Here is a 27,953-nt window from a genome sequence, read left to right as displayed (position 1 = left end):
GTTTATTGACATGGTCGCGCGGTTCTGGAAAGGAGATATAGTGGAAGAAAGTCCAGTTTTCCGGGTGGTCGACATCGTCTCCGTCATGGAGGCTTACGGGGTTAGATAGCAACTGGGCCGGCGCCCAATCTATCTTTTGGTCCGATGCCTTTGTGTCGAACCGCAAACAGACCGATGATCAGCCCAAGCCCGGCTAGACCGACAGAACACCAGAGGCCAGTAGCATATTGCTCTGCGAGACTGTGTCCTTGCTGGATGTCGACAGCATCGGTAACAGCCGCTGAGATAGCCAATGCAACACCAGAGCCAATTTGGAATGCAGTATTGAGCTAGTTTAGGGTGTCAGCAAATGAAAGTTGAAATAAAGGAAAGGGAAAATTCACCATTCCGCCAGCAAGACTCTTGACTTCGACCGGTACACTTGTGAGTACCACAGTGCTCGTTGTGACGAATATAAAAGACACGGATGAAATACTGATAAGAGATGTGGGGAGAACATTAAGCCAACTGTGACAGTTAGTATAGTTTTATCCAAAAAAAAAAAAAAAGCGTGGCAATACATACAAGCCTGCTTCAGGATTGGAAGTCAAAGCACTCGAGATGGGAGCGACCACAGCCAGAACTAGCCCTATAATGAGGAGGTGCTTTCCATTCATGAATTCGAGAAGTTTTCCTGTTCCAAGAGAAACAATGAAGCCTATCGCTCCCATAGGCAAGAAGCGAAGGGCCGTGTCGCCAGCAGAAAGCTTGTCCACTTCCTGTGCCATAAGGACAATATAGTAAATAACGTTTTGGTAGGTACCATAGCCCGCTATTAATTAATTAATTAGCATTGCCCGAGGCACAAGTTTGGGAATCAGAAAACTTACTGAAACCGATAACCCAGAGACCGGCGAAATTGCGAATCTTCCACAAAGCAAGCGGCATGATAGGGTTGCTGACGTATTTCTCAAAGATTGTGAATCCAACAAGAAGACCAACTGCCAATATCAACAGCACGATAATAAACGGCTGGTCCCAACCGTAGGTTCCACCACTGGATAGGACGAATTGCAGCAAGATTAGACCAGCTGTAGACATCATTGCACCAATGTAGTCCATTCTTTCGTGCTTTTTTTCGGACGGAACATCGCTTGGGAGGACGATAAAGCCCAAGATTCCCAAGGACCCAGTGATTATGACAATCAGATAGAAGATATATCTCCAGCCCAGGGAAGAGGTCAAGAAACCGCCAAAGATGAGACCAGTACAGAATCCCAGGGTCCCCGAGGCTCCATATATTGACAGTGCACGGGTGCGATCAACACCACTGAAGTAGGAGCTGATGATTCCAATAGCAGATGGCACAGTCATCGCAGCTCCAATTCCTTGAATGCCTCGGAACACCGTGAGTTGAATAAACGACTGCCCAAATCCAATCGCTAGGGTCCACACAGAAAGCCAGGCAAGACCCAGACAGAGAATCTTCTTTCGTCCATAGCTGTGCGGGTTAGCATTTTGTCAAGTGTAGAGACAATGAGAGGAAGTGTCATACCGATCAGACAGAGCACCGGCTAACAAAAGGAAGCCACCAAATGACAAAGTGTATGCAGAGATCATCCATTGCAAATCAGTACTCGACACATCGAAATCCTGTTGAATTGACGACAGGGCAATGTTGGCGCTTGTCATGAAGACATTATCGAGAAACTGAGAGCCAGAGGTGACGAGCAAGATCAAAGACCCTTTCCAAGAACCTAGGCGGCCAAACTGATGCGGGATCTTCTCGAACATAAGAGGATCCTCACTGCCAGCCGGGGAAGGGAGCATGTGTGCAGGTGTAACAGCGCCCGATGACTCCGGACTAGAGATGATAGTAGGCTCGATTACTTTTGGGGCTTCCATAGTAGGTGTTTCATCGCCACCATGTGCCCGATGGTTACGCGGTCGACTGAAATAGTTGACAATGCCCATTGCGATTGTGAAAATACAATAACAATGGAAACGAATGGCCAGGGTAGCACTGGCAGCTACTTTCATACTAATATAGGATTTACTATAGAGTGAAAAAAAATCAAACTCTTCAATCGATCCAGTTTAAAAAGTGGAGTGAAGCCTTTCGGATTACCTTTTCGAGAAAGATCGTGGACTGGAGCATGTTCTTTCGGGTTACCTCTTTGAGGTGGTCAAGACCCACGAGGAATCCAGAAGTGGAGAGGAGGAACCACTGGCCCTGTCATTCGCACATGCGAGATAGTATAGGGTTATAATATGATACAACTGTGGCTCTGCTAACACATAGCTAGAGCCAACGCATCAATGGCTTCAAAATGGCTATCAGGCCGAAATCTTCAAATGTGATCGGGCCGAGCGCTCAGACCCACGGCATCCCGGTAGGGCTCGCACGAACTTCGCAGGATATTTCTAGGGCTACTTTGTATATTCTTAATCGGATAAAACATCCGAAGCCCACAGCTGTGACTCTACCTTTGCTTTAGATATGTTTTATTTCTATTGTATGTCAAAATTTGAGATTCGCCACGCGCTGATTTTTACTCCCCGGCATCTCATCCCACTTTCACCCACAGGCCGTCTTTTAGGCCACTGGTTCTTAGTGGGGGACCGGTCTTTTCCGTCGAAATTTTCAAATCTCCCATAATAATTGTCCTTTCAATAGCGTATTCTGTACTTCGTACTCCTGCTCTTCAGTGAAGGAACAGCTGCCCCATATAACACGGCTATTAACAAAGGACTGAACTTAATAAAATTGAGAAATAATCGATGAATTACGACATGTACTTACAACCTACCCCTCCAACCCTCGGATCACTTTTGCCAAGCCAAACGTGAGCAATAGGAACGCTCTCCCCTGCTTTGCCATGCTGATCGCCAGCCAAGCAAAAGCTTTGACCAACAGCACATTGACGAGATTGGTAATTATCTACCGAATCTCAACTCGGAAAGCTTTCATGGCACAATACCATTCTGGCATTTGACGTATAACTCTCGCTGCAGTACATATACACATATCGCCACTGCGAGGTGCTTCAAAAACAGGCACATTTTACTTTTTTTTATATACAGCATGTGCTGTCACTAGATTGTAATATTAAACTGTGTTCCACACTTTTGCATAATCGCAAGGCGTCAACTTCGTACTAACCCCTCAATCTACTTCTCGTTAACAATTATCAGATGCCTTCCAGTCAAGCTAATTAGAGACTACTGTCAGAGAAGAATATATCATTCCCTTGGCCTTTACGATGGTTAGAATTCTATATTACTTCTAGCATCTATGCATACTTCACGGACATTCCAACCCCAAGTCTTTCAACACGCAGAGAATCAAAATTCATTATACATGAACTCAACGAGAAAGAAAATGAAATACCGGAGAGCTTGTCATTAAGATATCCCCTGACTTAAACTGAAGTTCAACCCCGAATGACGTCAGGTGTGAAGAGCCAAGCATCCAGGGTCACTCCCCCGGTGGACATCGCTCTAGGCTTTTTGCCAATCACAATGTTCGCGGGAATACTTCCCCCCACAGATTGGAAGTAGATCGAAGGGGAATCCACAATGACGTACAGCATTTTATACCGTCATCTTCTTTTGCTAATGTCTTTTGATTTTTGATATATAATCCAACATATATTGGCTGTCAAAGTGGACATTCACACATCGTTCAGCCTCATCTGCCATGCGCGCCCGAACTCTTGCGGGTAACACATAAGCAGTCAAACACTTCGGGGCTTTCATCTTCGTCTAGCGTCTCTTCCATTGATTTGGAAGAAGCGCGGCGAGGAATAAATGCCTTTCACTTTCAAGCAAAACGTCTCGGCACAGCAGCTGGCCGACATCCTACCGAACGGCGTCGCCATCCTCACTCACCGACATGAACTAGTCTCTGTGAATCGCCGCTTCCGGGAACTCATCCCATACCCCAGCGTCAACTTCTCCGACTGTTGGTTACGGTCCGTCCATCCAGACGACTACGACCGGGTGTCCACTGGGTACCAGGAGGTCGCAACCTCGAAACAACCGCTACGTCTCGAATACCACACCCGTGACCCGGACTCGATTTGGTGTGTTATGACATTGGATCGGTTGGATGATAGGGATGTACAATGCTTTGGGCTAGGCGAAGGTGGGGTGTTTATATGTACAATCGCAGATATCACCCCGGAGAAAAGGGCTGAGCTCGTACAGAAGCAGGCTGCAGAAGAGGCACGGGAACGCAAGAGGCAGCAAGAGCGATTCATCGATATGATCAGTCACGAAATCCGCAATCCTCTATCTGCGATTGTACATTGCACAGAGGATATTCAAGAAGCAATCTATAACAAGAAGCCGGGGGAAATCTCGGTCATGGATATCACCGAGGCGACCGAGACAATCAGTCTCTGCGTCAGGCATCAAAAGAAAATTGTGAATGATGTTCTCACCTTTTCGAAACTGGACGCATCGATGCTGCCGCTGTCACCACGAAAGGCCCAGCCACAGCGACATCTCACCATTCCGATGGCAATATTCCGACCCGAGCTCCGAAAGCAGAGGATACACTTTGAATACAAGGCTGATGTTTCCTACGCTAAATGCGGCATTGATTGGGTCATGGCAGATCTAGATCGGATGGGCCAGGTTCTCGTCAACATACTCTCAAATGCTATCAAATTCACAGCCAAATCGGAGAACCGGCGATCAATCCGAGTTTCAGTGGGTGCTTCGCTCGAGCGTCCACCTTCCTACCCGCCAAATATTGTCTTCTTCGATTCAGGTCTAACAGGGCTCCGTCAAGATGCGACTGACAATCCCGAATGGGGAGATGGCGAAATTGCATATATCATGGTCGCCGTCAAGGACTCGGGTATTGGGGTCACCGAGGAAGCCCAGAAACGGCTCTTTGAACGTTTCAACCAAGCAACTCCCAAAACCGAGAGCATATACGGCGGGTCTGGCCTTGGGCTAAACGTGTGTAGGAAACTCTGCCATCTCCATGGGGGTGAGATTGGCGTGAGCTCAAAAGAATCTCACGGAAGTACCTTTGGGTTCTTTTTCAAAGTGCGCAGAACAACCAACGAAGGTGGCGAAAAATATGAAAGCCCCAGTGTTTCTGCAATCGATAAGCTTTGTGTTGATATCCAGTCAATGGGCAATAAAATGTGCGGTGTGGACCAAACAACGGAAGAGCCCCAGATCCCGGAAAACCCCTCTGAAGATGAGAGTTTTGAGGCAGAGCCAGGTGCCCCGAAGGACAAACCCACAGCGCGAACCCACAGTATAGCCCGTGAGGTCAAGAACGAGGAGATCAAACGGGCAAAGCGAAATCCTCCATCACATCCTGACGATGAGAAACTAACCGGTAACGGTCAGCGTATTCTCTTGGTTGAGGACAACATTATCAACAGGCGAATCATATCGCGCAAGTTGAACACACTGGGCTTTGATATATCGGAAGCGAGCAACGGGAAAGAGGCTGTGGATGCGAATCAAAATGAACCATTCGACTGCATCCTCATGGATCAGCAGATGCCTGTGATGGATGGAAATTGTGCCACGAAAGCAATCCGTGACCTTGAAAAAGAAAGCGGAGGACATGTTCCAATTCTGGGAGTCACAGCAAATGTCAGAGAGGAGCAACAACAGGAAATGGTAGGTGCTGGAATGGATGATATCATCTATAAACCTTACGGGACTCAGGAGCTTGTTAGAAAGATCAATCGCATGGTTTTGAAAGAAGGGAAGCCATGATGAGAGAAGTTGAGAATTGTCAATTCTTTAAACAATTTGGAAGCACGTGAGATATGTATTTATACCATAGGCTGAAACATAAATATACCAACATGATGAACCCGCCCGTACAGGTCGGAAGTCCTATAGCCGCCATCACAACGGATATCATTCCACTGTGAAAGAGTCCAGGATGCAGCAGCTCACCTCTATCCCGAGTACTACTAACAATGCCAACGCATCTATGAACGTTCGGTAAACACCAACGGGCATCCATCCTATGTCAAAAGTTAATGAATGTTACATACTTAACGAGTTAAAAGTGGTACTAACCATTGGAAACAATGTAGCAAAAACTCGAATCTCCTCTGATCTATCTGTGGCATGATGCTTCCAGTCAAGTTCCAGCGCCGCTTTCCCGATCATACCAGCCATAGACAGCGGTACATATTTCCTTGCGAGGCAATCGTGCGCTCCCGCACCGAATACTAGCCAATTCTTAGTCTTGGACTCGGCGTCCCCGGAGATCCAACGCTCGGGATCGAAGTTATCAGGATTAGGGTAAACATTCGGATCATGTAAAGCTGGATAACAGGATGGGATGATCATGGAGCCCTTGGGGACGGTATAATTGGGCGTCACAGGGAAGTTCTTTGTCGCAAGATATGGGACCATAATAACGGGTGGACGGTGGCGTAGGAGTTCCTTTATCACTGCATTGGTGTAGGTGAGCGACTCGAGCATAGGAAGATCGAATGACTTGTTTTTATCACCACCGCGAGCAGCTAGGTTTTCCGCGCGTAATTTGTCAAGCACGTCGGGGCGCTGTGCGAGAATTTGGAATAGCCAAGTAGTGGCACTACTCGATGCATCCTGAGAGGCAAAGAGGAAAGTGAACAATGTCTCTCCAATTTCCTCATTCGTAAACTCACGGATCATATTCGCTGGCTTCTCAACATCTGTCTCCCCTGCCGCGATTCTTTCGTGGTATCGCTTGGATTCCATCATGTGGAGCACCCAATGGTCTACAATGCACGTTGGTGTTGCCCCAGTCGCCATGTTTGCTTTGCATGCAGCCGCGCATTTTGAAAACTCGACATGAACAGCGTCGGCTGTCCGCTTCCCGAGCCAGGGCTTGGTGAACGGAATGTATATCGACAGAGGCACGTTGACTAGCTCGAGGGCGGCTGTAGCGAGGTAGAAGTCGTCTGCAATCTTTTTGACCGCGGCCTGGGAGATATAATCACCGAAAAATGTGCGACATGAAAGTGCACAGTTGATCTCGCGAAACATGGTCATGAATTCCTTTGGCTGTCCCTGATTCGCCTTGCTGGTGGCGACAAACTTAGCAAAATAATCGGCCAACACCTTCTCTTGCACAGGCAGGTAAGTAGCCATGGCCTTGTTGGTGAATAGGGGAGTCAGCCCCCTGCGGTACTCGGTGTGATGTTTGCCCTGAAGGAAGACCCATGCTTTGTGGCCTAGGATATCCTTTGCGATCGGTACTATACATGGCTCGGCGTATGTGGGCGACTTGAACACTTTGTGGGCTATGTCTCTGTCGGAGGCTAGAACAACGAATCTATAGCAAATCGGATTAGCTCGGACGGTTTGATGGGTTCGATAGAGTCCGGCTAGACGACAATAGACGTGAGGACAATATGTGTGAGCGCTCACTTGTGGAAGACGGATACACAGCTGAGTGGCCCACTTGCCCACTGTGCAAGATACCCTTCAAATCTCGGGTGAAGGGCTTGTATAAATGGCCCCATGAGTGGAATCTTGAGTGGAGGGCCAGCTATAGAGCCCTTTCGTATAATATACATTACTAGAGATGGCGTTAGTAGATTCTCATGGCCTTGAAGGCTCTGCTTACCTTGATCATAGACTAGTACGGCTACCAAAAAGGTCACTGCGTACTGCCAGATCGAGAAGCTCACCAAGGAGGCTAGTAGGTAGCTTTGAAGCTGGGAATGGTTGGACGGCCATATCTGTGGCAACTCATTCTGAGCGATGGAGATGTTGGTCATCTCAAAAGCCACACTGGAGTCCATTATGGTGGATGGCAGAGGTAAATTGACAAGCTGCTTTGAAATAGGTGGAAGATATCTATAAGAGTTTTATTAGTAATGGCATGGCATGGATATGCTCAGATTATACATGTTACCCAATTAGGACTAGACTCCGGTGCTAAGCAGGAGTAAAGGCGGGGGCTAGTCCTCTTTTGATCTGGGCTCAGGACATTACTCTGAGGTCCACATATAACGGAACAATTGCCCAGGATCAATGAGCCGACCTTCGGTCACTTACGTTTGCGACGTTCCAACTCTTCGATTCACATCGTGATCTCAAAAGCGGTGTGGGGTTCTAGCCTGAGCTATTCCCAAAGCTAACACATCCCCCTTTTGGATACCCAGAAATATTCTTTCAAAATGCGCCAATCTCTCCGCCGGTCCTGTGCGGCATGTGCCAAATCAAAGTCCAGTTGTGATCTCCGCACACCGCGCTGTTCCCGCTGCATCAAGCGTCAAGTCGAGTGCGCCTATGCGAACGAACCCTCGACGGGGTCGGCAACTCCCGGATGGCAGAATGGGGAATCAACAAACCCTTTAAGTGGATACGGCACTTTAACTAACTACAGATTCGGGTCTCTTGATCCTTTTGATTCGTATCCACAGACTAGACTTCCTCGGGAACACGTTCAACGTCTGATCTACAGCTGTATGTAGCCCTTCAATGAAGCTTTGTCGATGAAACCTTGGCTTACTCCTTTAAATTTTAGTCCTTCACAAAATCGCCTTCCAATACTACCCTCTTGATCTTAATGCCACTTCAAATCCGTTTTTGATCTCTTGGTGGCCACTTGCCCTAGGGGATCCTGCATTATTTCACGTCTCTCTACAGACAGCATGTCTTGACGAAGAATTGTTGGCCCAGAAAGGCTTTCAGACATCCGAACTTCTCATGGCAGACTCGGTGGCTTTACTACGACGCAAGGTTGAATATACGTCACTAGCTGTTCAAGATGGGACTATGAACTCAGTCATCACGTTGGCAACCATCGAGGTGAGATATTACCCAAGCACCCTCTTTTCCTACTGTTTTATTATTCGAACCAGTCCCTAATTATATACGACTCTTAGTTCGGCAAAGGCAATGTAATAGTTGGCCAAATGCATGTTAATGGATTGAAAAAGCTGGTCGATATGAGAGGTGGCATCAATGCAATAAGGCAGACAAGCCCGCTCACCGCGAGAATGATCAGCTGGTAGGTCATCCACTTTACTACTCAGAGGAGTGATGCTCACATGTCCCAAAGGGTATCGATGCTCATCATGGGTCATCCTCAATTTGAGACTCAGGATGACTTCGGCATTGGGGATGGCATCCCTCCCATCCCGGAATGGCAGTTTGACTCGACCGCGCATGACGATCAGCTATTTGATCTCAGCACCATCGAAGTGGACTGTGCCGTTAGCAATGTTTTCAATCGTTTACGCAACATCTTCCAGCGAGCGCGCAATATACCTTTTCCAGCCACACAACTTCACGACCTTACCTGTTTTGTCATACACCGACTCTTACTCTCCGCCCCGGGCACAACGATACCTCCGCTCTCACCAATGACGGAATCCATCCGCTGCGGAATCATACTTTACATGTTCATCGCTCAGGGACCAACATATTATTCGCATGCAGTCATAATGAAAACCATTGTCATTCGATTTATGGAGCACCTCGAGCATCTCGCGTTAACCCCTCATGTTTATGATTCACTTGATGTCTGGTTTACTGCGGTCGGGATGGTGGCTTCAGCTGGCACGGCTCATCATCGCTGGTTCGCGAAGAGGGCACAAGATGCAGCTGCTTCTCTACAACTGGACAACTTTAGTGACACTCTGATCCACATCAAAGCTGTCTTATGGTTGGAGAAACCGCAGAGTGCAGATCTCTTTCGATCTTATTGGGATACTATCTTCAATGGCATGGATCAATCGGTACTATCAGACCTCTCGATATCGGTCTCGGTCTCCCCATATAGCAGTAGCGTGGAATTCATATGAAATACAATTTCAATCAACATGACTGTTAGCCGTAACAACACAAACCGAAGGCCCGTGCACAAAACAGCAAAATGTGCGTGTCCAACAAATCCAGCCCCCCAAATCACGCCAACTCAGCGCGGGCCTTAAGATCCCTGTGGAAGATATCAAAATGGGCACGCATCTTCTTCCCAAGCAGGGAAGGACTCATAATGAACGCAAGGAGTCCTTTGAGATCCTCAGTCTGCGTAAAAACAGTCGAAGCACCATCATTGGCCGGTTCAATATGGAATTTATGCAATCCAGCAATGGTAAACACGGGCGGACCTTGCCAAGAAAACAAGCTCTCAGTGTTCTCCTTTGACGTTGAGTCTTCAGCTTACTTTTCTTATTTTTATTTGGGGAAGACGTGATGTTATTCTCACCTTGACTTCGGCGACGAACTTGAAGTTCTCAATATTGACTTCAATTTTATCGCCCGAGGAAAGTTCTTGTGAGGTTTTGGTGCTGTCCTTGAGCTCGATCCCCTTAAGCCATTCCGTATGCCATTCCGGGTATGCTGAGAAATTGAGCAGCTAGAGGAGGGATGGCTGGTCAGCTTGTTTCGTCAATAATTCTGGTCTAGGGCTAGTACATACAACCTCGCGCACTTTGGAAGGTGGCGCGGCTATTTCAATTGTACTTGTGATCATTTTTTTGTCGGTGGTGTGGTTAGGGAGGTCGGACGCACGAGAGAGGGGATACAGATAAATGGTGCTATATGGAGAAAGTGCGTGGATGTAGAATAGTGCACATCTTTGCTATATCCATCGTGTACTCCCCACCCGATCTGCAGCTAGCCTCAACGATTGTTGGACATGTCACATGCTAATATCTTCCCTACCACGAAATCAATATACAACAGTCTACCCTACTCCGTATAAAGATTCAACCTCATTTTTACTGGCGCATAAGTAGCGTAGTATTTTATATGGTATTTTTTATAAATAAATACTACAATCTTTTTTTTTAAAAAAAAACAGGATTCTCAACCCTCAATTCGTTCTTATTTCTACTAAGTCAAATTACTACAATACAGGAGATATAATCCATGTTTTCAACCATTAATTGCTATATACCATACTATTTTCTAGTAAATAGTCGCACGCCCCTGAGCATCAATAACTGCCTGGCCCCTTATAGCATACTAATAATCAGATCAGATAGAAATTCCTCTGGTATAGCATCCCAGGCCTCCTAAACCACACCACGAAGCTTCGATAAAGGAAAGTGCTGATCCCCATACTTTCTCTCGATATAATTCTTCACCCAGTTCCATCCCTCCTTAATGGGGTTCAAATCAGGTGAAAAGATAGGCGGTTTCATCATAATAACCCCAAGCTCCTCGAAGAAATCAAGAGTCTCTTTAACAGTATGCCCAGGAGCATTATCGTGCATTACAATCGGATCTTACTCCCTTCTTAAACGGAAGAATCCTTCCATTAAAGGGGCAATACTTACAACATGGGATTCACCAGATATCCAGCCCCGTTCCTTCTCCCAAAATAGACACGGTCCCTTTTCAGTTCCAAGAAACGAGCAGAACATCCAGCCTCCGCTTTTCCGGCGTCGTGGTCGAAGGCAGTCAGGGTGCCTCTCTTCATCAATACGTCTCGTCACTCGCATCTCTCGGTGGTATCCAGGAGTCACCCAAGTCTCATCAGTCCAAATAATTCGGCACTAATCCTCGCGGGTCTAATTAACATGCCCACGTGCCCATTTAAGACGTTCAAGGATATTCTTTTCCTTTATATCAGGTCGATCAATCGCAATACGCCGGTTATACCCCCTCCGAGATAGGGTACGTGGAAGGGTATTAACCGAGATATTCAGGGATAGTATATCAACCAGCTTCTCATACGAGAGACGGCGATTCGTCTCGTTCGCAGTAATAAAAGCAATAATATCATCAACCTCACTCGTGATCAATTTCGGGCTTCGACCACAAGGACGGCGAGGGGTAGGAGCACCCTGATCAACAGCATGGCGTACTTTATTCCGCGTAATATCAAGATACTCGCTAACCCTCCGTGACGACCACCCAATTCCACTTAGGGTAAGCACCCTAAGAGCGGTATCTCTCTCCAGCCAGCTCCAGCGTTATAAATCATAGTGGAATTCAACCATAGGAAAGGGAGGCGCACCAGGAATACCCCTATCGCCTTCGGGGGGATCGGGGGGATCTCATCGATAAGGGGATTAGGCCATTCCAGAGCAATTGATCTGAAGCAAGCAAGTTGAATTAACTGATCTGATCTCAATTCAATAGGGAGGAGGGTAGTTGAAGAAAGAAGAATTCAGAATTCAACTCAGATATCATAATACAGGTTGAAAACATAGGACTAATTTAAATTAGGAAGAAAATTATTAGATCTCGTGACCGCTAGTTTAGAGGTGGATGAATCTTTATAGGGTAGACTGTTGTACTTTGTAAAGATGAATGTCGAAATATCGAAATAAGTTTTAAATTTTAGTCTATCCGATCTAATTTGCAATGAGATAACTATGGAACAAAGTCCCAACCCCAAGATTATATAGCAGTCATGATGTAGTTAATAACAAGGTCATCAAAAATTCTCGATCGAGACATGACGAGTCATATATACATAATATGAAAATATACACGGTTTCATATGCTTCTAATAATGCAATCAAGGCTCGACGCTGATCCTGCTGACACGGCGGCCATGGTTCTGCTCTCTGTCGGCAGCAAGAGTAGAGGCGAACTTACTCTTCGCGCGAAGTTGAGGTCCCTTCCAGTAGAAGACATAGATGGGAGTCACAACCAAACAGGAAAGACAAGCCAGGATGGTGGTTGCATACTCAACATGCCACTTGTTTCCAATATTTGTGTACATGGGCGTAGCGTACATGGCCGAGATACCAGCAAGCAGATCACGCGCAAAAGCGTTACCGCCAGTCGCAGAAGCGGAATAGACACCGTAGGAGGCGACCATGTAATCAACCGAGGACAGGTAAATGGCAAAGTTGGCGATACCGACACAGCCGGAGAAGATCATGGATCCGATCCAGTGGACGTTCCTCGAGTCGCCGAAGGATGTCCAGGCGAAACCGAATAGACCGATTGGTTCGAGCGGTGCAAGGAAAAGCAGCCACTTGAGACGACGCTCGGGTGGGATGGCGGCATCACCGTGTCTGAGTCGGAGCTTTTGATCGCGGAGGAACCACGGGAAGTAACTGAAGTAGGCAATGAAGTAGGCAGCGTTGATGGGAATAACTGCCCACGCTTGTGCGAGAGTACCGAAGCCCCATCCTTGCTTGTAGACGATGGCGAAGCTCTCCAGGAAGGTGAAGATCAGAGCATCGGAGAAACCGGACAGAAGAGACAAGCAGAGGACAATAGGCTCACGTAGAAGCATGTAGAATGGACGCGCCCAAATCTTGCCGGCTTCCTTGAGGGAGACACGGGGAGATTTGAGCTCGTTGGGTCCGTAGATGTTCGGGTCCTCTCCGGTTTTGCGGCGGCGCTTGGCTTCCTTGTCCATAATAATGGTCGAACGACTCTCAGGCATGAAGAAGATGATGAGCTGGGTGACACCCCCGAAGATGAGTTGGATCCAGAAGAACCATTGCCAATCAAGGACTAAATATCAAAGGTGTTAGCAGATGCTCAAACCAGTATAAGGTGAAAATAGTGGTTTGCTTACATCGCGCAATCGGTCCTCCAATCACACCACCGATACTGGTACCAAGACAAGATGACAGAACGATGAATGCGAGTGGGAATTGTTGCGTTTCGGGCTCGTAGATATCGGCGATGAGACCGAGAGTGACACTACCACCAGCAGTAGAGAGACCACCCTATATTAAGTTAGTTTACCAAGTATCAAGACGCTAGCTTTCGGGAAAGACTAACCAATGCACGAGCCACAACAAGGCTGCCCCAGTTGGGGGCAAGGGCTGCAGGGAGTTGCCAGATGTTGATAAGAAACATGGAGAGCTGGAGGATAGGCCAGCGACCGAATTCCTCGGACCAAGGAGCCCACAGCTCACAACCAACAGAATAAGTAACCAGGTAAGCCATTTGGCCTGTACGAGCATGCTGTTCGCTAATGTGGAAAGCCTCGGACAGATTCTTGACAGCAGCAGGGTAAACCGAGGTATTGAAGTTCATAGAAACCTGCACGAAGGCGACCGCGCACAGATAGGTCCATTTCTTCCATCGTGGCCAGCAGTATCCTAGGATCTCGTAGCAATCTCCCTCCTTAAGCTCACGCTTTCCGTCGGAGCGTTCGCTTTCTTTGCTCTCTTTTTCTTCAAGCTCAGCGGAGATATCGACGGGGGTGCTAGATTCATCGTCGACGCCATTTAGAGACGATCTACTCTCGCTATGAACAGCTGGAGCTTCGTCTTGCTCTGGGGGCGTCATCCTTGTTGTGTCGGGAATGAACAAAGAGCGTGAGAGGAAGGATCTCTTTTTGTGGACCTTCTCCAAATGTTATATGTACAGAGTCGTAGTAGCTATGCGCAGACTTTTTCTTACCTCGCACCACCACGGGCTGAAACCGGATTTATAGTGGATTTACAGTGGATCTACACCCCACTCAGATTAGGAATGTGGTGGCGGCCGTGGCGCACAACGCATAGTTCGCGATATAGGAGTAATAAAGAGAGTAGCATGCGGAGATACGTTACTATATATTCAAATAAATAGTATATTCATACTCTTCTATATATTTACAGTCTATCCAATGTCCCGTATGCGACTTTCTCCGAGAAGAAAAGAGAAATGTCAATTTTGATCTGCTATCATTCCTTTCTTGGCATTCCCCACCCATAACCTGACGTCAGACCACTATTTTCTATTGGCGCCCATTTGTATGTCAGATTTGGGTAAATGTGAGTAGAATCTTCTATTCTGGTTGCCACGAACCCAAGAAAATGATATCTCTGGGCGGTTTCTGGGTAGTCTTGGCTGACGAAATCCTGCACGTGGGATATTGTTGCCTTTAGCCCAACGTACAAACAACTCTAACTACGCATATAAAAAGAGTGTAGAGAGGTACGAGGGGTATAAGGAGAAGTATGGGGTGAATTATGGGGGGGAAATTGACATGAAAACAGGTTAACCTGTACATACTTTATATTTCTACATATGAAAGTCATCCCTGCATAAGCAATGTTTGTGCGGCTAGCCGGGAGATCTTCGGGCATAACTCACAGACCTCGAGCTCAAGCATTGGATCTTCACTGATCATCGCTCATAAACTTTATGCATATATTATGTATGCACAGGTCATATGATGCACACAGAGTAGTGTGTACCAGTGCGCTAGACCATAATCTGCTATTGCTACGGAGTATTGTCATCCATATTAGAAAGAAGACAAGAGCGATATGCCGTTCGAACCCTCCACACCAAAGGTACTAATAAATAAATAAATAAACATACAACTTAGGCCTATACTATGCCCTTTCTAAATCTAACAATTGTTGATTTTTCGAATATTCCACGAGTGATAATCCAGTTTAATACTCGAATGAGGTAGGAAAAAGCGATAAAGAAAGGGATGGACCGAAAACAGTCAGAGTCCCGTCGCTGCGTGATACATGTGATAAGGAAGATAAGGATGAATTTGACCCGGAGTGTGAACCCAGCTAAAAGGAATATGGAGCAAGACGAAAAAAAGTCAAGATTGGAAGGCTGAGATAGACCTGATTATCTCTAAAAAAATATGACGGGTCTCCATATCCAGTACAAGAACCGATACGTAATACAATCCAAGATACTATGCTTGACTGAAATTGGTCTTCTTATGCCGCTATAGCAGTGTGAACCTCCCTTAAAAAGGAATGAGCTAGCACCGAATCGCCACTATTGCTGTTCACCAAGTGAGAGGAGCCTTCTCAAAAGTCCCAATATATTAGTAACGTCAATTTCTTCGTTCAACTTCTTCGATCTTTCATATAACGCAAGATTTCGTCTTCTCATATTCTATCATTCGGGCATGTATTTACCCAAGGGAATAACCTGCTGAAAAGGCAGGCAACAAACCCAGGTACGGTATCCCTGCGCTGAGTGGCAAGTCAGTGTGTTGATGGATACTGATAAATGGATAGCCGAGGAACCAAACGCCCATTATAGCGTCTCCGGTCAACAAGCACCGATAACGCCAGACCCTGATCCCAAATTGGTACCTTTGGTGCAGCAGAAGAAAGGCCAGGCTTCTGGGCCAAGCGGGCGATTGGGTGCGAATGGAGGCGGGGACTAACAGCCAGCCTCACACGAGGCGGCCTGCTCTACCGCCTTATCCACTTCAAAGAGAACCAGTCTTATAACTCAACAGTAAGAACCTCAAGAGGAGGCATCCAAATGGCAGCCAGTTGGACCGCCAAATCGGGGCTCATAAAACCAACATCGAGGCGCTGGTTGGTCAAGCCGTTGGGGAATTGTTAGATGAGAACAGCTGCTGATAGCTTCACTAAGCTGGATGGCAGGTTTGCCAACTGTGTCCGGGTGTCTGAAATGGCAGCCTTTCCGAATTGCCACTTCGACTGTCGACGACGAACCCCCGAAATGCAAGCTCTTTGGCTCCAGAGCCTTCCCAACGATCCGCGTCGTACATTATTGAGCCGATCCCACAAATCGAGGCCATCATGCTATTTGAGCGGGTTAACACCGAACCGGGGTTTTTGGGGGGAGGGGGACTTAGCAGTCATGTGGAGGCACAATAGGATGAATCTGCTGCTCACCTGAGAGATAAGCCTCTGGTCCCTATGAGACTCCGCCAGCCATCCTGACATGTTTGAAATATGGCTTTGTCGTCCCTAAACGCGGTATTGCCGCTGGAACGAATTCCAGTACGCCCTACCGGCATTTTCTCATCGGGAATTTTTGTCCGTTTGCCAAATCCGCGGAGATCAATCGACAGATCTCGCTAGTGTGGACATGTGCTCGGTCGAGATGTTCGAGAGGTGTAGAGTGCCGGTGTCTCGTACTCTCATATCTCTAATTTATTCAGTACAACAGGCTATGAAAGAACAAGAAAAAGAAAAAAAAAAAAGAAGATAGAATCGCGATTATCATTACTGGGTGGAAGGAGGAGAAATGCGCCTTAACATTAGTTACTAATTGGTTTCAGAGTGCCCCTACTGGAAGCTCGTAAGGAATTGCTTAAATTCGTCCATCTGATTCTCAATGGCAGTATAGATCTCTTGGATAGTGCTTGCGGGGTTTCGTAACACGACTTCAAGGTTCTGGTTAGCAGCGGCAAGGGGTCCGGTTCGCTCGCAGAGGGCACGACGGACTTATGGTCCATTCAAGACTTCAGGGGAAGGTTAGAAGAACGCCGCAGGAGCGGCTAGGGCCCTAGTAGTGAATTCTAGTGAGCATCTGCGAGCAGGAGTTGGCCACCAGCAGTTAGCGCACGCTCCTGGGGTGCCACGTTCCCGGCTTCGAACGCATAGGGGAAAATCCCCCTCCCCTCTTGGCAATAAGTGCATGGGACATCCATCAAGTTTCCGGTCATAAAAATTAAGACCGCCTCTGCGCGGGTGCTGTTCTGTCCGGTTTCCATATCAAAGCGGCGCGCATTCCAGGAGATGGTCGTTCTAACCACTAGCTCGCGTTGAAGTTCATGGCCACGGAGGATTGTGAGGATATCGGTTCGGATGTGGGTGCCGCGTCTCGCGGCATCCCATGGAAGGGATATAGCATACTCGGCCCATCTGCCTGGTGGGAGTTCCATGTCGCTCTGAACGATGTTGGGGACAGCAGGTGCTCTGCTCGAGGTATTAGTGTAGCTCTTATAGGAATGGAGTAAGATCTTACTCGTTCGTCTTGCCGGGAAGGGGAGATAAGAGGGGAAAGAACAGGTGGATTGACGTTTGATTCTGTGGGGTTATTAGTATTTGGTAGTATCAAAAAGGTAATCATATGGATGAATCTCATTTGAAACGGGTTGTCAGAGGGAGTTCTGCTACGCGCTGAAAGAAAAATGACGGGGGGTAGCGCAGAGAGGAGAGAGAGAACGGAATACCGTGTATGGTTCCCGCACAAAGGAGGATCGAGAGGAGGAAGAAGGGTCGAAGTTGTCAGGGACGCTGTTTTTGACAAAATAAGGCGATATTCTCGATCTGAAAAGGCACCTGAAACAGAGGAAGTCGTCAGTACGATGATCGAGTGCAAGAGGTCAACTGGCCAACCCTGCTATCAATAGACGAAGCACAGGTTGAACTCACTGAGAAAATGGGATTGCCAAAGTCAATAGCAAGGATCACGCTATATGATGAAATTGAGCATACCAAGCAAGGTGGACCTGGTGGATATGGTCAAACTGACCCTCAAATTGATGGAACTGATCGGATAAACCCTCAAATTGATGAATCAACTGAGAGAAATGAGGAGGTGGATGGAGAGAGAGAGAGAGAGAGAGAGAGAGAGAGAGAGAGAGAGAGGGAGAAAACCCCATTGCAGCAACCTGCTAAATCAGCCTCTGTTTTACCATTGACTCCGCAGTCAGGCAAACAAATGATCAGACCGACGCAGCAAACAAGAGAAACCATACCCGGAGCGTTTCCACCAGATCTGCCAATCTCTCCTCAGTCAATATCCTCACCTTTACCCTCACCTTCATCATCACTTTCATCATCAATTCCATCAACAAATCCTCCAATTCCGATAGATCTATCGAGATCTAGACTCCAAGAGTCGATATCGCTGTCACCAGATCCGATCCCTGTGACACAAAGCATCGAAACTGAGGGAGAGGAGAGAAGTGAAGTGAGAGATATATCAGAGATAAGTGACGAAAATGAGACTGAATCAGAGAGTGGTATGCAACTACAACAGGAGCTTGCTCTGTCACCTGCTCTGCCACCTACCCTGTCACCTACCCCAGATCTGCCATTATCAGACCGAGCACCAAGGGATATCTCTGGAGATATTGATCTCTCAAATATTATCACTGGCAGGCGATCACGGAGAGCGAAACAAGACCCAGACTACGCAGCATATATAGTCCTGGACGACTCCACCGAACAAGACCCTCCTGAAGTCCTCCACGCGTTCACAGTCAGTCTAAACGAGAGATTTAACCAGAAAAAGAGACTACACAGAGACAATCTGCCACCGGAGCCGAGAAATATGAAAGAATTAAGGGTTCACCCTTACGCCAAGGAATTCCTCACTGCAGCAAGTTACGAAGTCGAGACACTCCGCTGGAAAGAGACAGCAACTGAAGTCCAAAATCCGACTGATAAACGCTATCAAATCCTACCACTGAAATGGGTATTCAACTACAAACTCGACGCAGACGGATATCTCGAGAAATTCAAGGCGAGAGTCTGTGTCAGAGATCTACAGTGGTTATCCACAGAGGAAAAGAAGGCAGCGACACTCGCAGTCAAAACAGCAAGAGCTGTACTCTCAATAATAGCAGCGTTCGACCTCGATATGCGGCAGAGGGACGTGATCACAGCGTTCCTGGACTTAACTCTACAGACAGCAGTCTATACAAGGTTACCCCCTGGGTTCGAAAGGGAGGGGTATTGCTGGCTGCTCCACAAAGCGCTCTATGGACTACGTCTATCACCAAGGCTCTGGCAACAAGAGGCAACAAGGGTATTAGTCAAACTGGGACTAACACCTATTCACTAATCAGACTAGGGCCAAGCCAACTACACTCTATCACGGCTTACGAGCGAAGACTCGGTCACAACAATGCGACAAGCATTATTACCAGACCCGGTCGTGTTTGACGACAGTCGCCAAGCATGGGCAAACAGTGAGGGGACGACCCTTCTAGCAACGCTTGAGACCCTATCACAGGCTGCCCGAGACCTCCAGACAAGGGATGATTCCCAACAAAAGATCCTCGAGAATACACAAAAAGCCTCGAGGATACACAGAAGAATGTGGAAGCCAAAGGCAATGACCTCGAAGAGGCCCAAAAAGCCCTTATCAATTATGAGCGGACGTTCGAGACACATACAATTGAGGTGCGGTCAATTGTGCTGGACAAATGGGCTGGGAAGCCTATCAGCAACACCAGATGGTCTCAGCGGAACGCTGCTGCTCACGGAGGTAGCATCCTTGCCGACTATGATGTGATCCTCCGGGAGGTTGACCAGCCAGACTCGAGGGTGGACCGGTGGAAGCCGGCGTTTGAATCTCACTATCATGTGTCGTGGGAGTTTCTTTATGCCCGTGGAGGGCTTGGTTCAACTAGCAAAGAGCTGGTTCGGATCTTTGATTATCTTGCGAATGTTAGATCGCTTGAGAAATGGAAGGACTGGAAAATTCAGTCCAACCCTAACACATCTAAGAAGATGAAAGATCGTGCTAAAATTGTTGAAATCTGTACTAGCTGGATCGATAAGTGGGTGAGTGATACCATGGACACCAACCCGACAAAGGCTCAGATGGAGAGACTACGACAGCTCTCCCGAAAGAGCGTGATATTGTTTTTAGCTCTACAAAGCTTGCTCTGATAGGCACTGAGGTCTGCCGTTGAGTCTATGTATTCTTTATCCCGTATTTTTACTCCGCCACCTTTTTCGCTTTTGTCTGTGTTTTTATTGCTACAGTAAAATTGAGGCAATGACATCTTTCTTTTGCTTTTGATACCAGTGATATGATGTCTATTCTAATGTTATTGTAGGCAATGGAATCATGATCTCTACGCTACCAATTGAATATAGATGGAATAGGATGGTGAATCCATTCCATTTTTATTGTGCAAATTGATCATTTAAATTAGAAGGGAGCTAATGCTGTATTTTTCCCCTTAGGCGTAACGGGCACGGAGGTCCTCAATACTTTACACTTTATCTTTTTGACCATATAGTTCAGTATCATTTTTGCAAAGAGTTATTTATCCTATACATGTTTCGTACAATTTCTGTACTGTATATTCCAACATGGGCTATACAACGTTTGCGAACAATAATCCGGCCAAAATATATAGAAAAAATTGGTTACACTGTCCGCTGATCAAATGGAAACGAAAATTTGAGCGACTTTGGTGAAAGACCTAAGACATCACTGCAGTAGGATACTAAATAATGTCACCAGTAGAATGCCTAGATTAACCACTACTAGTAGTATATCATTGCCGTTAAACCATGGAGGCAGCTGGGCAGTCTTCCTATAATATCTAGCTAGACCGCTACCTGGAATTTTCAGATTACTCAGTTTCCCAGGAACTGCACTAGGAGGATTTCACATATAAAACTCAAGAATTGAGCGAATTTATAAATGATATGATAAGGCTACTTTGTGCTAAACGTAGATGCTTGCGGCAAGGAAAGGTGTAATCTATGTGTCACTGAAGGAACCTCATTGCCCATAGATCAAACTGCACAGCCAGGCGCTTCTCGCCAATCTCGCCCGACGACTAATTGGGGCGTCCGGCACAAATATATCAAACGCATGCCAGCAACCCGGCCACACATGCAACTCGGTGGATACACCGGCCTTCCACAGTGCCGATGCATAGTCGACGTCCTCATCTCGAAACAAGTCAGCCTCGCCGACATCGATAAATGTTGGTGGTAAGCCACCAAGCTCCTTTGCGTGCGAGGGAACAGTGTATATAGTAGCATGCTCGCGATTCGTTCCCAGGGCATAGTTGCAAGCATCGATGCTATTTGACTTAGTCCATGGAGCAGTATCCCCGAATTGCTGCATCGAACCAGTTGTATTGCTGTCATCAAGCCACGGGTACATCAACAACTGGCCGAGTATCTTTGGTCCTGAGCGATCGCGCGCTAACAGAACCACGCCAGCAGCTAGATTTCCTCCAGCCGAGCCACCGCAGACTATGATTTGATCCTGGCATATACCTAGGCCTTGTGCGTTTTCGCTCATCCACACTAGTGCTGCGTAGCTATCGTCCAACTGTGCTGGTTGAGGATGCTCCGGGGCGAGGCGGTATTCCGCAGAGACGAGGACGGCACCGAACTCTTCGACCCAGTCTAGCACACTTGAGAGTCCCATGAAGCGGTTTCCACTGCAGTGCCCACCGCCATGGATGTGGAGTATTCCTGGTTTTTGTTGTCCAGACTTTTGCTCGACCTTTGGACGGAAGACTGATGCTTTCATGGGCCCTATCGGTCCGGGAATCTCTCGCTCTTCGTGCAAGATAGAATCTTCCTTCCCGCGGATGGTGTCTTCTAATGAAAAATCGAGAACTTTGCGACGAATGGCGAGATCTTCTGCTGAACTGATCTCTTCGTTCTGGGGGAATTGACTGTGTACTTCAGAAAGGTCGGTATGAAATGGCGGGCGTCGAAGATCTGGTGACATGGTGGGGGGTTTTTTTTTCAGCGAGATGCTGGCGAAACTATTGCTTGACTTTTTCAGGCGATAAATAAGGTATGGAGGTATTGGGTATTGCGAAGACTCTTGCTAATTGGGACAAGAGAATACGGTTCCCCTGGAGTTTATAGTAATTTACCAACCAGGTATTTGTAATTATAATTAACTAGTTATCAATATTTGCTGCTTATATAATTCTCATGTTTGGCCGGGGAATTTACACATAGCTAAATGGTCAATTGTCAATTATGGATCTCTCCGAGACGGATAGATTATGATCCACGCCAAGGGCGCTAAGACATTAACGACAGACGCGGGCAATCTGCAAGATGGAGCTCCATTATCTGTCTACACTCAACAAATTTCCCGCAATGGATACATCTACTTGGCACTAGTGGCAATTTCGGGTGGCTTCTTGTAGATGACCAGTGCTCCGGATCGATCTGAGCATTTTTTCAAATACCCAATTGGCTTGATTCGGGGATTAGATTCATTCTAAGCTTTTCATACAGTTATGATTTACAGAAATCAGGTCCATGCATGTTTACGGTTTCGGAACGGCTCCACCACTTTATTAATTGGGCCAGGTACGGATGTTGGTCGTGACCGTGGCTCACCTCGTTTGACCGCCTAATCTGCAGCCCTATTCTGCAGGTTTTATTGCGGGGTTATTTGGAGAGACTTTTTCTCTGTGGTTTCCCTTCAGGGTTTTTCTTTCCCATTGTTGCTCCTCCTTTGATCTGTCTAACACACCTGAGGTAGTTTCCAAAAAAATCCGTAAATCGGAAGCGGTCCCTCGAGTCGTCGAGAATAATGGCGTAATTGCTATGGTGGAATTCGTCTTACTCCCTGCAGCCGCCCTCGCTGGCAAGAAGGAATTCCGTGTAGAACGCCGGGACAACGAGCCTCTCATACATACTGACATCCAACAACTCAAAGATGATTACACAAACGACGTTGTATGTTCATACCTTTTACTTGCTCCCGGAAACCTACTAACAATCACCTAGTTAACTCCCCAACTTCTAAAGCCTGCAGCTGCAGAGGCTTTGAACCGTCTCATGGCACCTATTCACAAAGCCTACGCAGAGTCGCCCGAATGGCAGGAAATCACCCTTAAGGCTTACCCGCCTCCGGTTGTACAGAAGAAGGAAAAGAAGGTCAAGGATAGAGGTACCCGCTTCCCTGGGGCCAATAAGGAACTCACAGAGCGTCCCAAGGCTTAGGAAATACATAAATAAATGGAGAAATTGGGAGGTGGGGAGTGTTATTAAGATCGCCATACTCATTACGGCCAACCCTTTCGGGTTGTTGGGCTGTACCACAAGGTACATTGAGTAAAAACCCTTGTATCGCCACCACAGTGTTAAATATTATGTAGGAATATAACATGGTATCAAGAGTTAAATTTATTGAATAACCTCTGTGGTTTCTTTCCATTAGGAAACCAGTCCGGGTGTTTATGACAAGACAGAGATCTACAATATCCCGAAATTCATCACAGCCCTCGAGCTTCCCCAGCCTGACATTGTGAGCCACAATCGTCCCGTCATTGAGGGAGTTGTACGCCATACCCATGACCGAATTGCGGGCAAGCTTCTCACGTCCTTTGCCATTATCCTCGAACTACCCGAATACTATTTCCTAAAGGTGCATCGCTACGACGAGAAACGCGACTGCCACTTACGGTACATGAAGTACCACCAGTGTGTATTGACGGGAAAAAAACGAGAAGGCCGCTGGGATTTAGCCCAATAGTCATATCGACTTTGGGAGCTTGGGCTTGTTATGACTTTCTAGGAAATGTTACACAAGGGTAAATTCAGAGAGACAGCTCCAATATCAGAAAGGAAGAGCAGGGCGCAACGAGTCCATTATTAGTCCATACACTGCCCCGACACTTGACAATCTTTGTCATCCCGGCCGTCCTAGCCATGATAACCGACCATTGATGTGTAGATGATTCTCACCACTGAATCGGAGCATTCACTTTTGCTGCTAGAAACGTAGAGTAGCTTTAAGCTATAATTTGGTTGTATGAGCTAGTCTCGATATCGTTGGTCTGTCGTTGGTCTGTTGTTTGCCGGACTACCTAACTAGCGCTACTTTTGGCTAACCGAGGGTAGTGACCTTGGCATATGGGACTTCTTTGTTTACTATTGAGGGGTCTGAACGGGGATTTTCCCAGAATTCCAAAGGGATTGATTGACTAATTGAATCTAAAAGCCGAAATTCCTATAATGTGATCACAAGGAAAAGAGGTGCGAAGATCAATGCAATTGTGATATATGAGATCATGTTTGTAGAACCTTCTCATACATGCTGTTATTCAAGTCCCATTCTTGCAAGACTCTTTTACACTCGATGATTAATTATAACAGTAATAATAATTTAAAGTAGTTGTCGTATACTCCATCCATATAAGAATTAACAAAAATTAAAAAAAACATGGGGCTCAGCCGGGAATCGAACCCGGGACCTCGTCTATATTAGGTAACTTTTGAAACCAGAGATTTCTCCCGAAAGACGAATTATCCCACTAAACCACTGAGCCGCATTGCTGATAAGATGACGTTTCTGTTATCATCACCCATTTGCCAGACTACCAACATAGGACACTCCTGGATTCCACTCAATTTGTATGTCTCTTTGTCAAAACCCCCATGTAACCAGATATGTATCCCCATTTCAGGTTTTCACAGAACAAGTTGAAAGAATTTTATCTCAACCGTCGTTTTAAGGATACTGTTGAGATGTAGAATCACGTTATGTATGCGAGATACATTATACCCCCTGTATTTCAATATCACATTGTCAATTGACCGGGAAACTCAAGTTACCATTCGAATCACTACTGATCGCCATGATCCCACTTTCCCCTGAAATTACCGGTACGTTACATTCCTATTCAAATGTTATCCTATATGCTCCGTATTTCCTCTGTATCCCATCATTCTAATCCAGAAGTCTTGCACTTTATCATCCTTCTGGTATACTTCCACACATTATATTCGCCAGATACCACCAATCCAACCCAACAACATCTAAAGTGAACGGTTGCTCTTCAAAGCACCAGGGAAGTCGTCTTGAAGCGCCTCCCATAGCGGTTTCCCTCCCATCTGAAGATCTTGGAATGCCGGACAAGTAAGGTTGAGCAAAGGCACAGCGAGGATATTAGTAACAAACTCCAACGGCTTAGCTACGGTCGAGTATATCCCAGCAAGCGCGTTGGGGCTGGCGAACTTCAGCACCTCGGTCACAAAGCACAGTAGGTTGTTATCCTTCAATAGGCCAGCCAGGTTCAAGACACCACCTGTCAGATCCCCTAGATCAACTCCAGCAAAGCTGTCCACTTCACCTAAATTCCCTCCAATACTGTGTTCAAATTATCGTTAGGGGGCTGATCAATATAGGAGCCTAGCACGGTCTCTTACCTTCCAAGCTCCGGATACCTCAATATGAAGCCAATGATATCCAGATTGAGTGAGATGAGTCCGTAGTCAACTGGGGTCTTGTACCAGTTCTCAGGAATCCTTTCCCATCCTTCGCGGTAGGTCAAATTGTGTTCCGGGCCGTAGATGCCATAGAAATTCCGGAGGTGGCTCTTAGCTAGGATGAGGTTAGCAAATCTCGTATAATCAGGAGTATTTAACCATCCTTTTTTTATCAACTTACTCAGTGTTCCCTCTGGGTTTTCATGCGAGTGGTTTCGGAAGAGCCGACCTGCAAAAATGTAACCAGCGTTGCGCGCAATAAGCCCCGTCACGGGTCCATAATAGAAATCCGGGTTTGTATGGATAGTCTGCTCCATACGGATTTTTGCGCGTTCAGCCATGAGACTCATATCATAAGTGCCGTCGGAGGACATATTATACCAAGCCATGAACTTGTCCATGTTCAACGTCCAGCTATTGCCCGTAACGTAGAGATCATCACGCGTGTTAGAAGAGTCTGCTTCGATAAAGTTGTGGGAGCCAATCAAGCCTTGGGGTTCGCCTGCAGGTAGTATTAGCGACCAATGAATATTTGCAAGAAAGTAAGGTGCTCGGACCGAGGACACCACCCAAGTTATTCAGGAGGTTGTTAACGCCAGTATCGGGACCCCCGATGGAGAAGCTGGGATCGAGGGAAAGCACATCCCCAGTCCAGACGGTGCCCATGATCGCAAGGATCGTGGCCAAATCGACGCCCATGCCATACACTGTAGAATAGACTTTAGAACATGCCGCATCGATGATTTCATGATGCAAAGGTACCTTTGTTGATTGCGGCAATGACGTGTATGAACTTTTCACGTTTAGCTTATGAGTCGATGCCAGTCACACGGGAATAACCTACCGAGACCACTCCGCTCCGTGGGATATATCCATGGTTTGCGAGTGCATTGAGACCTGGACAGGGGCCTCGCTGGTCACCATTTTCGAAGTTCGGGGGCTGAAATGAATGTTCGCCGGTAACTATAATTGTTTTGTGTTAGAAGTTGTGACAGCTTAGGTGAAACTTTGCGGCATACTATCAACAGGCGATTTCATCAAACTAAAGAGAAACCGCTTTTCATGTTCCGTCTTCGGCTTGGTTTGGCCCTGGGCGTTGGCATATGGGCAAGGCTTGTGCGCGCCTTGATGAGCTGAGTGGCCATTGTGGCCATTCATTGACCCCGGGAAGGCAGATACTAAAGTAATAAGCGACAGTGGCCAGAGCAATATCACTGGAGTGAAGATTCGCATGATGGATGAATGTGTTGGTCCTCCACTAAAACTGCCAGTTTCCCCTTGGGATCGAAAGAATGATCATGTAACGGGCGTTTGAAGAACACCGTTCAAAAGGAGACGAATAACTCTCTTAGATACCCGGCGGCGATTCGGTGCCTAGGTAAATCTCCTAATGATACACACGCTGAGAAATGATAGCCCCCTGAATGGCCCGGTCTTAGCGCATTAGTTCATTTCAGAATATATCGGCCGTACAGTAGCTGTATCGCATAGGATACATCCTATATAGTAAGCTGAACGGCCCACTTGATGCTCGAATTCGGGTTCAACGCTCCTCCTCTCTGAAATAATTACATTGCAGATCCTTTTTGGCATCCCTGAAAAAAGCCGTAAATATCACGGCATAAGCCCCTGATTCCTGCAAGTTCATCCGTTCGGCTATATCGCGGGTTGGCTATGGATATTATATTTTTATGTTGATGTTGATCAGGTCTGATTTTGGGGGATGTTCGGTCTTGGCGCACGCCCTCGCGGTGAAGTCAAATCTTAGTTCAATGACAGTGCCGATCACGGCACTGAGCCATTATACTATGGGTCAACGGATGTACTTTGTATTTGTATCGTAATATCGAAGCGATCTTTACCTCAGAATAGCAAGACGTAGACCCACTGCGGATAATATTCGGATCCTCTCCGCAAGGTCTGAGCAATAGTGGGCCAGCGATTGTTCCGGAGCCCTCTTATAGACTCTTTCTGGACACAATTAGGGTCAATTATAGAAGTGGAACACATGAACCCGTCCCGGGTGGGGCGAGGTGTCAAAGTACCAATGTAGATCATCGTCTTATCAAGCTCTTTGGCTTGCTTGGTGGGCGCTCAGGCCGGTATTTGTGGGCCCCGGAAACATCTAGGCTAGAGCCAAGAAGAACTGGGGAAAGGCTCGTATTGGTGCAGATCCTAATTTTCTAAATCAGCCACCATGTCAGAGAGGCCAGTTAAGCGAACTTCTCGATGGATCCCGGCTGTATGGCTGTATGCTGTACGCAATTGTTTTGTACCCATTTTATTTAGGTCAGGAACTCGGCAAGCTGTGGGTTACTTTCAGGCCATAATGCGAGGATTGTCGAGAAGTTGAAACAATTCCCGAATTGCTGTCAGTGATAGATCTGT

General features: G+C 46.9%; 12 protein-coding genes across 12 annotated transcripts; 4 read left to right on the top strand and 8 right to left on the bottom strand.

Moving 5' to 3' along the window:
* Positions 1-101: 101 nt before the first annotated feature.
* N7447_005473 (MFS transporter) lies at positions 102-1,953 on the bottom strand (the record flags this gene model as incomplete). Its single annotated transcript, XM_057229735.1, has 5 exons — positions 102-329; positions 384-507; positions 565-811; positions 870-1,480; positions 1,535-1,953. 5 exons carry the CDS (start codon positions 1,951-1,953, stop codon positions 102-104), a joined length of 1,629 nt encoding a protein of 542 aa, XP_057084825.1.
* A 1,836-nt stretch (positions 1,954-3,789) lies between these two features.
* Positions 3,790-5,730, top strand: N7447_005472 (PAS domain-containing hybrid sensor histidine kinase/response regulator; the record flags this gene model as incomplete). The annotated part of the gene is made up of 1 exon (XM_057229734.1): positions 3,790-5,730. One exon carries the CDS (start codon positions 3,790-3,792, stop codon positions 5,728-5,730), a length of 1,941 nt encoding a protein of 646 aa, XP_057084824.1.
* Positions 5,731-5,951: 221 nt separating this feature from the next.
* N7447_005471 (Cytochrome P450) lies at positions 5,952-7,763 on the bottom strand (the record flags this gene model as incomplete). Its single annotated transcript, XM_057229733.1, has 4 exons — positions 5,952-5,987; positions 6,043-7,291; positions 7,387-7,537; positions 7,586-7,763. The coding sequence occupies 4 exons, from the start codon at positions 7,761-7,763 to the stop codon at positions 5,952-5,954; spliced, it is 1,614 nt and encodes a 537-aa protein (XP_057084823.1).
* Positions 7,764-8,141: 378 nt separating this feature from the next.
* Positions 8,142-9,773, top strand: N7447_005470 (Zn(II)2Cys6 transcription factor; the record flags this gene model as incomplete). The annotated part of the gene is made up of 4 exons (XM_057229732.1): positions 8,142-8,430; positions 8,492-8,775; positions 8,853-8,977; positions 9,029-9,773. The coding sequence occupies 4 exons, from the start codon at positions 8,142-8,144 to the stop codon at positions 9,771-9,773; spliced, it is 1,443 nt and encodes a 480-aa protein (XP_057084822.1).
* A 103-nt stretch (positions 9,774-9,876) lies between these two features.
* N7447_005469 (SRPBCC domain-containing protein) lies at positions 9,877-10,562 on the bottom strand (the record flags this gene model as incomplete). The annotated part of the gene is made up of 4 exons (XM_057229731.1): positions 9,877-10,110; positions 10,178-10,327; positions 10,391-10,508; positions 10,546-10,562. The coding sequence occupies 4 exons, from the start codon at positions 10,560-10,562 to the stop codon at positions 9,877-9,879; spliced, it is 519 nt and encodes a 172-aa protein (XP_057084821.1).
* A 639-nt stretch (positions 10,563-11,201) lies between these two features.
* Positions 11,202-11,902, bottom strand: N7447_005468 (uncharacterized protein; the record flags this gene model as incomplete). Its single annotated transcript, XM_057229730.1, is given in 3 exon segments — positions 11,202-11,471; positions 11,496-11,841; positions 11,856-11,902. 3 exon segments carry the CDS (start codon positions 11,900-11,902, stop codon positions 11,202-11,204), a joined length of 663 nt encoding a protein of 220 aa, XP_057084820.1.
* A 540-nt stretch (positions 11,903-12,442) lies between these two features.
* N7447_005467 (Major facilitator superfamily domain general substrate transporter) lies at positions 12,443-14,181 on the bottom strand (the record flags this gene model as incomplete). Its single annotated transcript, XM_057229729.1, has 3 exons — positions 12,443-13,395; positions 13,460-13,613; positions 13,669-14,181. The coding sequence occupies 3 exons, from the start codon at positions 14,179-14,181 to the stop codon at positions 12,443-12,445; spliced, it is 1,620 nt and encodes a 539-aa protein (XP_057084819.1).
* A 2,953-nt stretch (positions 14,182-17,134) lies between these two features.
* On the bottom strand, positions 17,135-17,500 carry N7447_005466 (uncharacterized protein; the record flags this gene model as incomplete). The annotated part of the gene is made up of 1 exon (XM_057229728.1): positions 17,135-17,500. The coding sequence occupies one exon, from the start codon at positions 17,498-17,500 to the stop codon at positions 17,135-17,137; it is 366 nt and encodes a 121-aa protein (XP_057084818.1).
* A 1,088-nt stretch (positions 17,501-18,588) lies between these two features.
* On the top strand, positions 18,589-20,243 carry N7447_005465 (uncharacterized protein; the record flags this gene model as incomplete). Its single annotated transcript, XM_057229727.1, has 3 exons — positions 18,589-19,374; positions 19,420-19,537; positions 19,624-20,243. 3 exons carry the CDS (start codon positions 18,589-18,591, stop codon positions 20,241-20,243), a joined length of 1,524 nt encoding a protein of 507 aa, XP_057084817.1.
* An 847-nt stretch (positions 20,244-21,090) lies between these two features.
* N7447_005464 (alpha/beta hydrolase) lies at positions 21,091-22,059 on the bottom strand (the record flags this gene model as incomplete). The annotated part of the gene is made up of 1 exon (XM_057229726.1): positions 21,091-22,059. The coding sequence occupies one exon, from the start codon at positions 22,057-22,059 to the stop codon at positions 21,091-21,093; it is 969 nt and encodes a 322-aa protein (XP_057084816.1).
* Positions 22,060-22,898: 839 nt separating this feature from the next.
* Positions 22,899-23,297, top strand: N7447_005463 (Tyrosine--tRNA ligase cytoplasmic; the record flags this gene model as incomplete). Its single annotated transcript, XM_057229725.1, has 2 exons — positions 22,899-23,030; positions 23,082-23,297. The coding sequence occupies 2 exons, from the start codon at positions 22,899-22,901 to the stop codon at positions 23,295-23,297; spliced, it is 348 nt and encodes a 115-aa protein (XP_057084815.1).
* A 1,818-nt stretch (positions 23,298-25,115) lies between these two features.
* On the bottom strand, positions 25,116-26,798 carry N7447_005462 (peroxidase family protein; the record flags this gene model as incomplete). The annotated part of the gene is made up of 7 exons (XM_057229724.1): positions 25,116-25,446; positions 25,506-25,680; positions 25,747-26,067; positions 26,123-26,272; positions 26,328-26,358; positions 26,410-26,528; positions 26,585-26,798. The coding sequence occupies 7 exons, from the start codon at positions 26,796-26,798 to the stop codon at positions 25,116-25,118; spliced, it is 1,341 nt and encodes a 446-aa protein (XP_057084814.1).
* Positions 26,799-27,953: the final 1,155 nt, after the last annotated feature.

The sequence above is a fragment of the Penicillium robsamsonii genome (genome assembly GCF_028829455.1).
Source record: "Penicillium robsamsonii strain IBT 29466 chromosome Unknown utg000003l_segment0_segment0, whole genome shotgun sequence".
Lineage (NCBI taxonomy): Eukaryota > Fungi > Ascomycota > Eurotiomycetes > Eurotiales > Aspergillaceae > Penicillium > Penicillium robsamsonii.
Note: the sequence above shows the minus strand (reverse complement) of the source record. Positions and strands in the feature narration are given on the sequence as shown.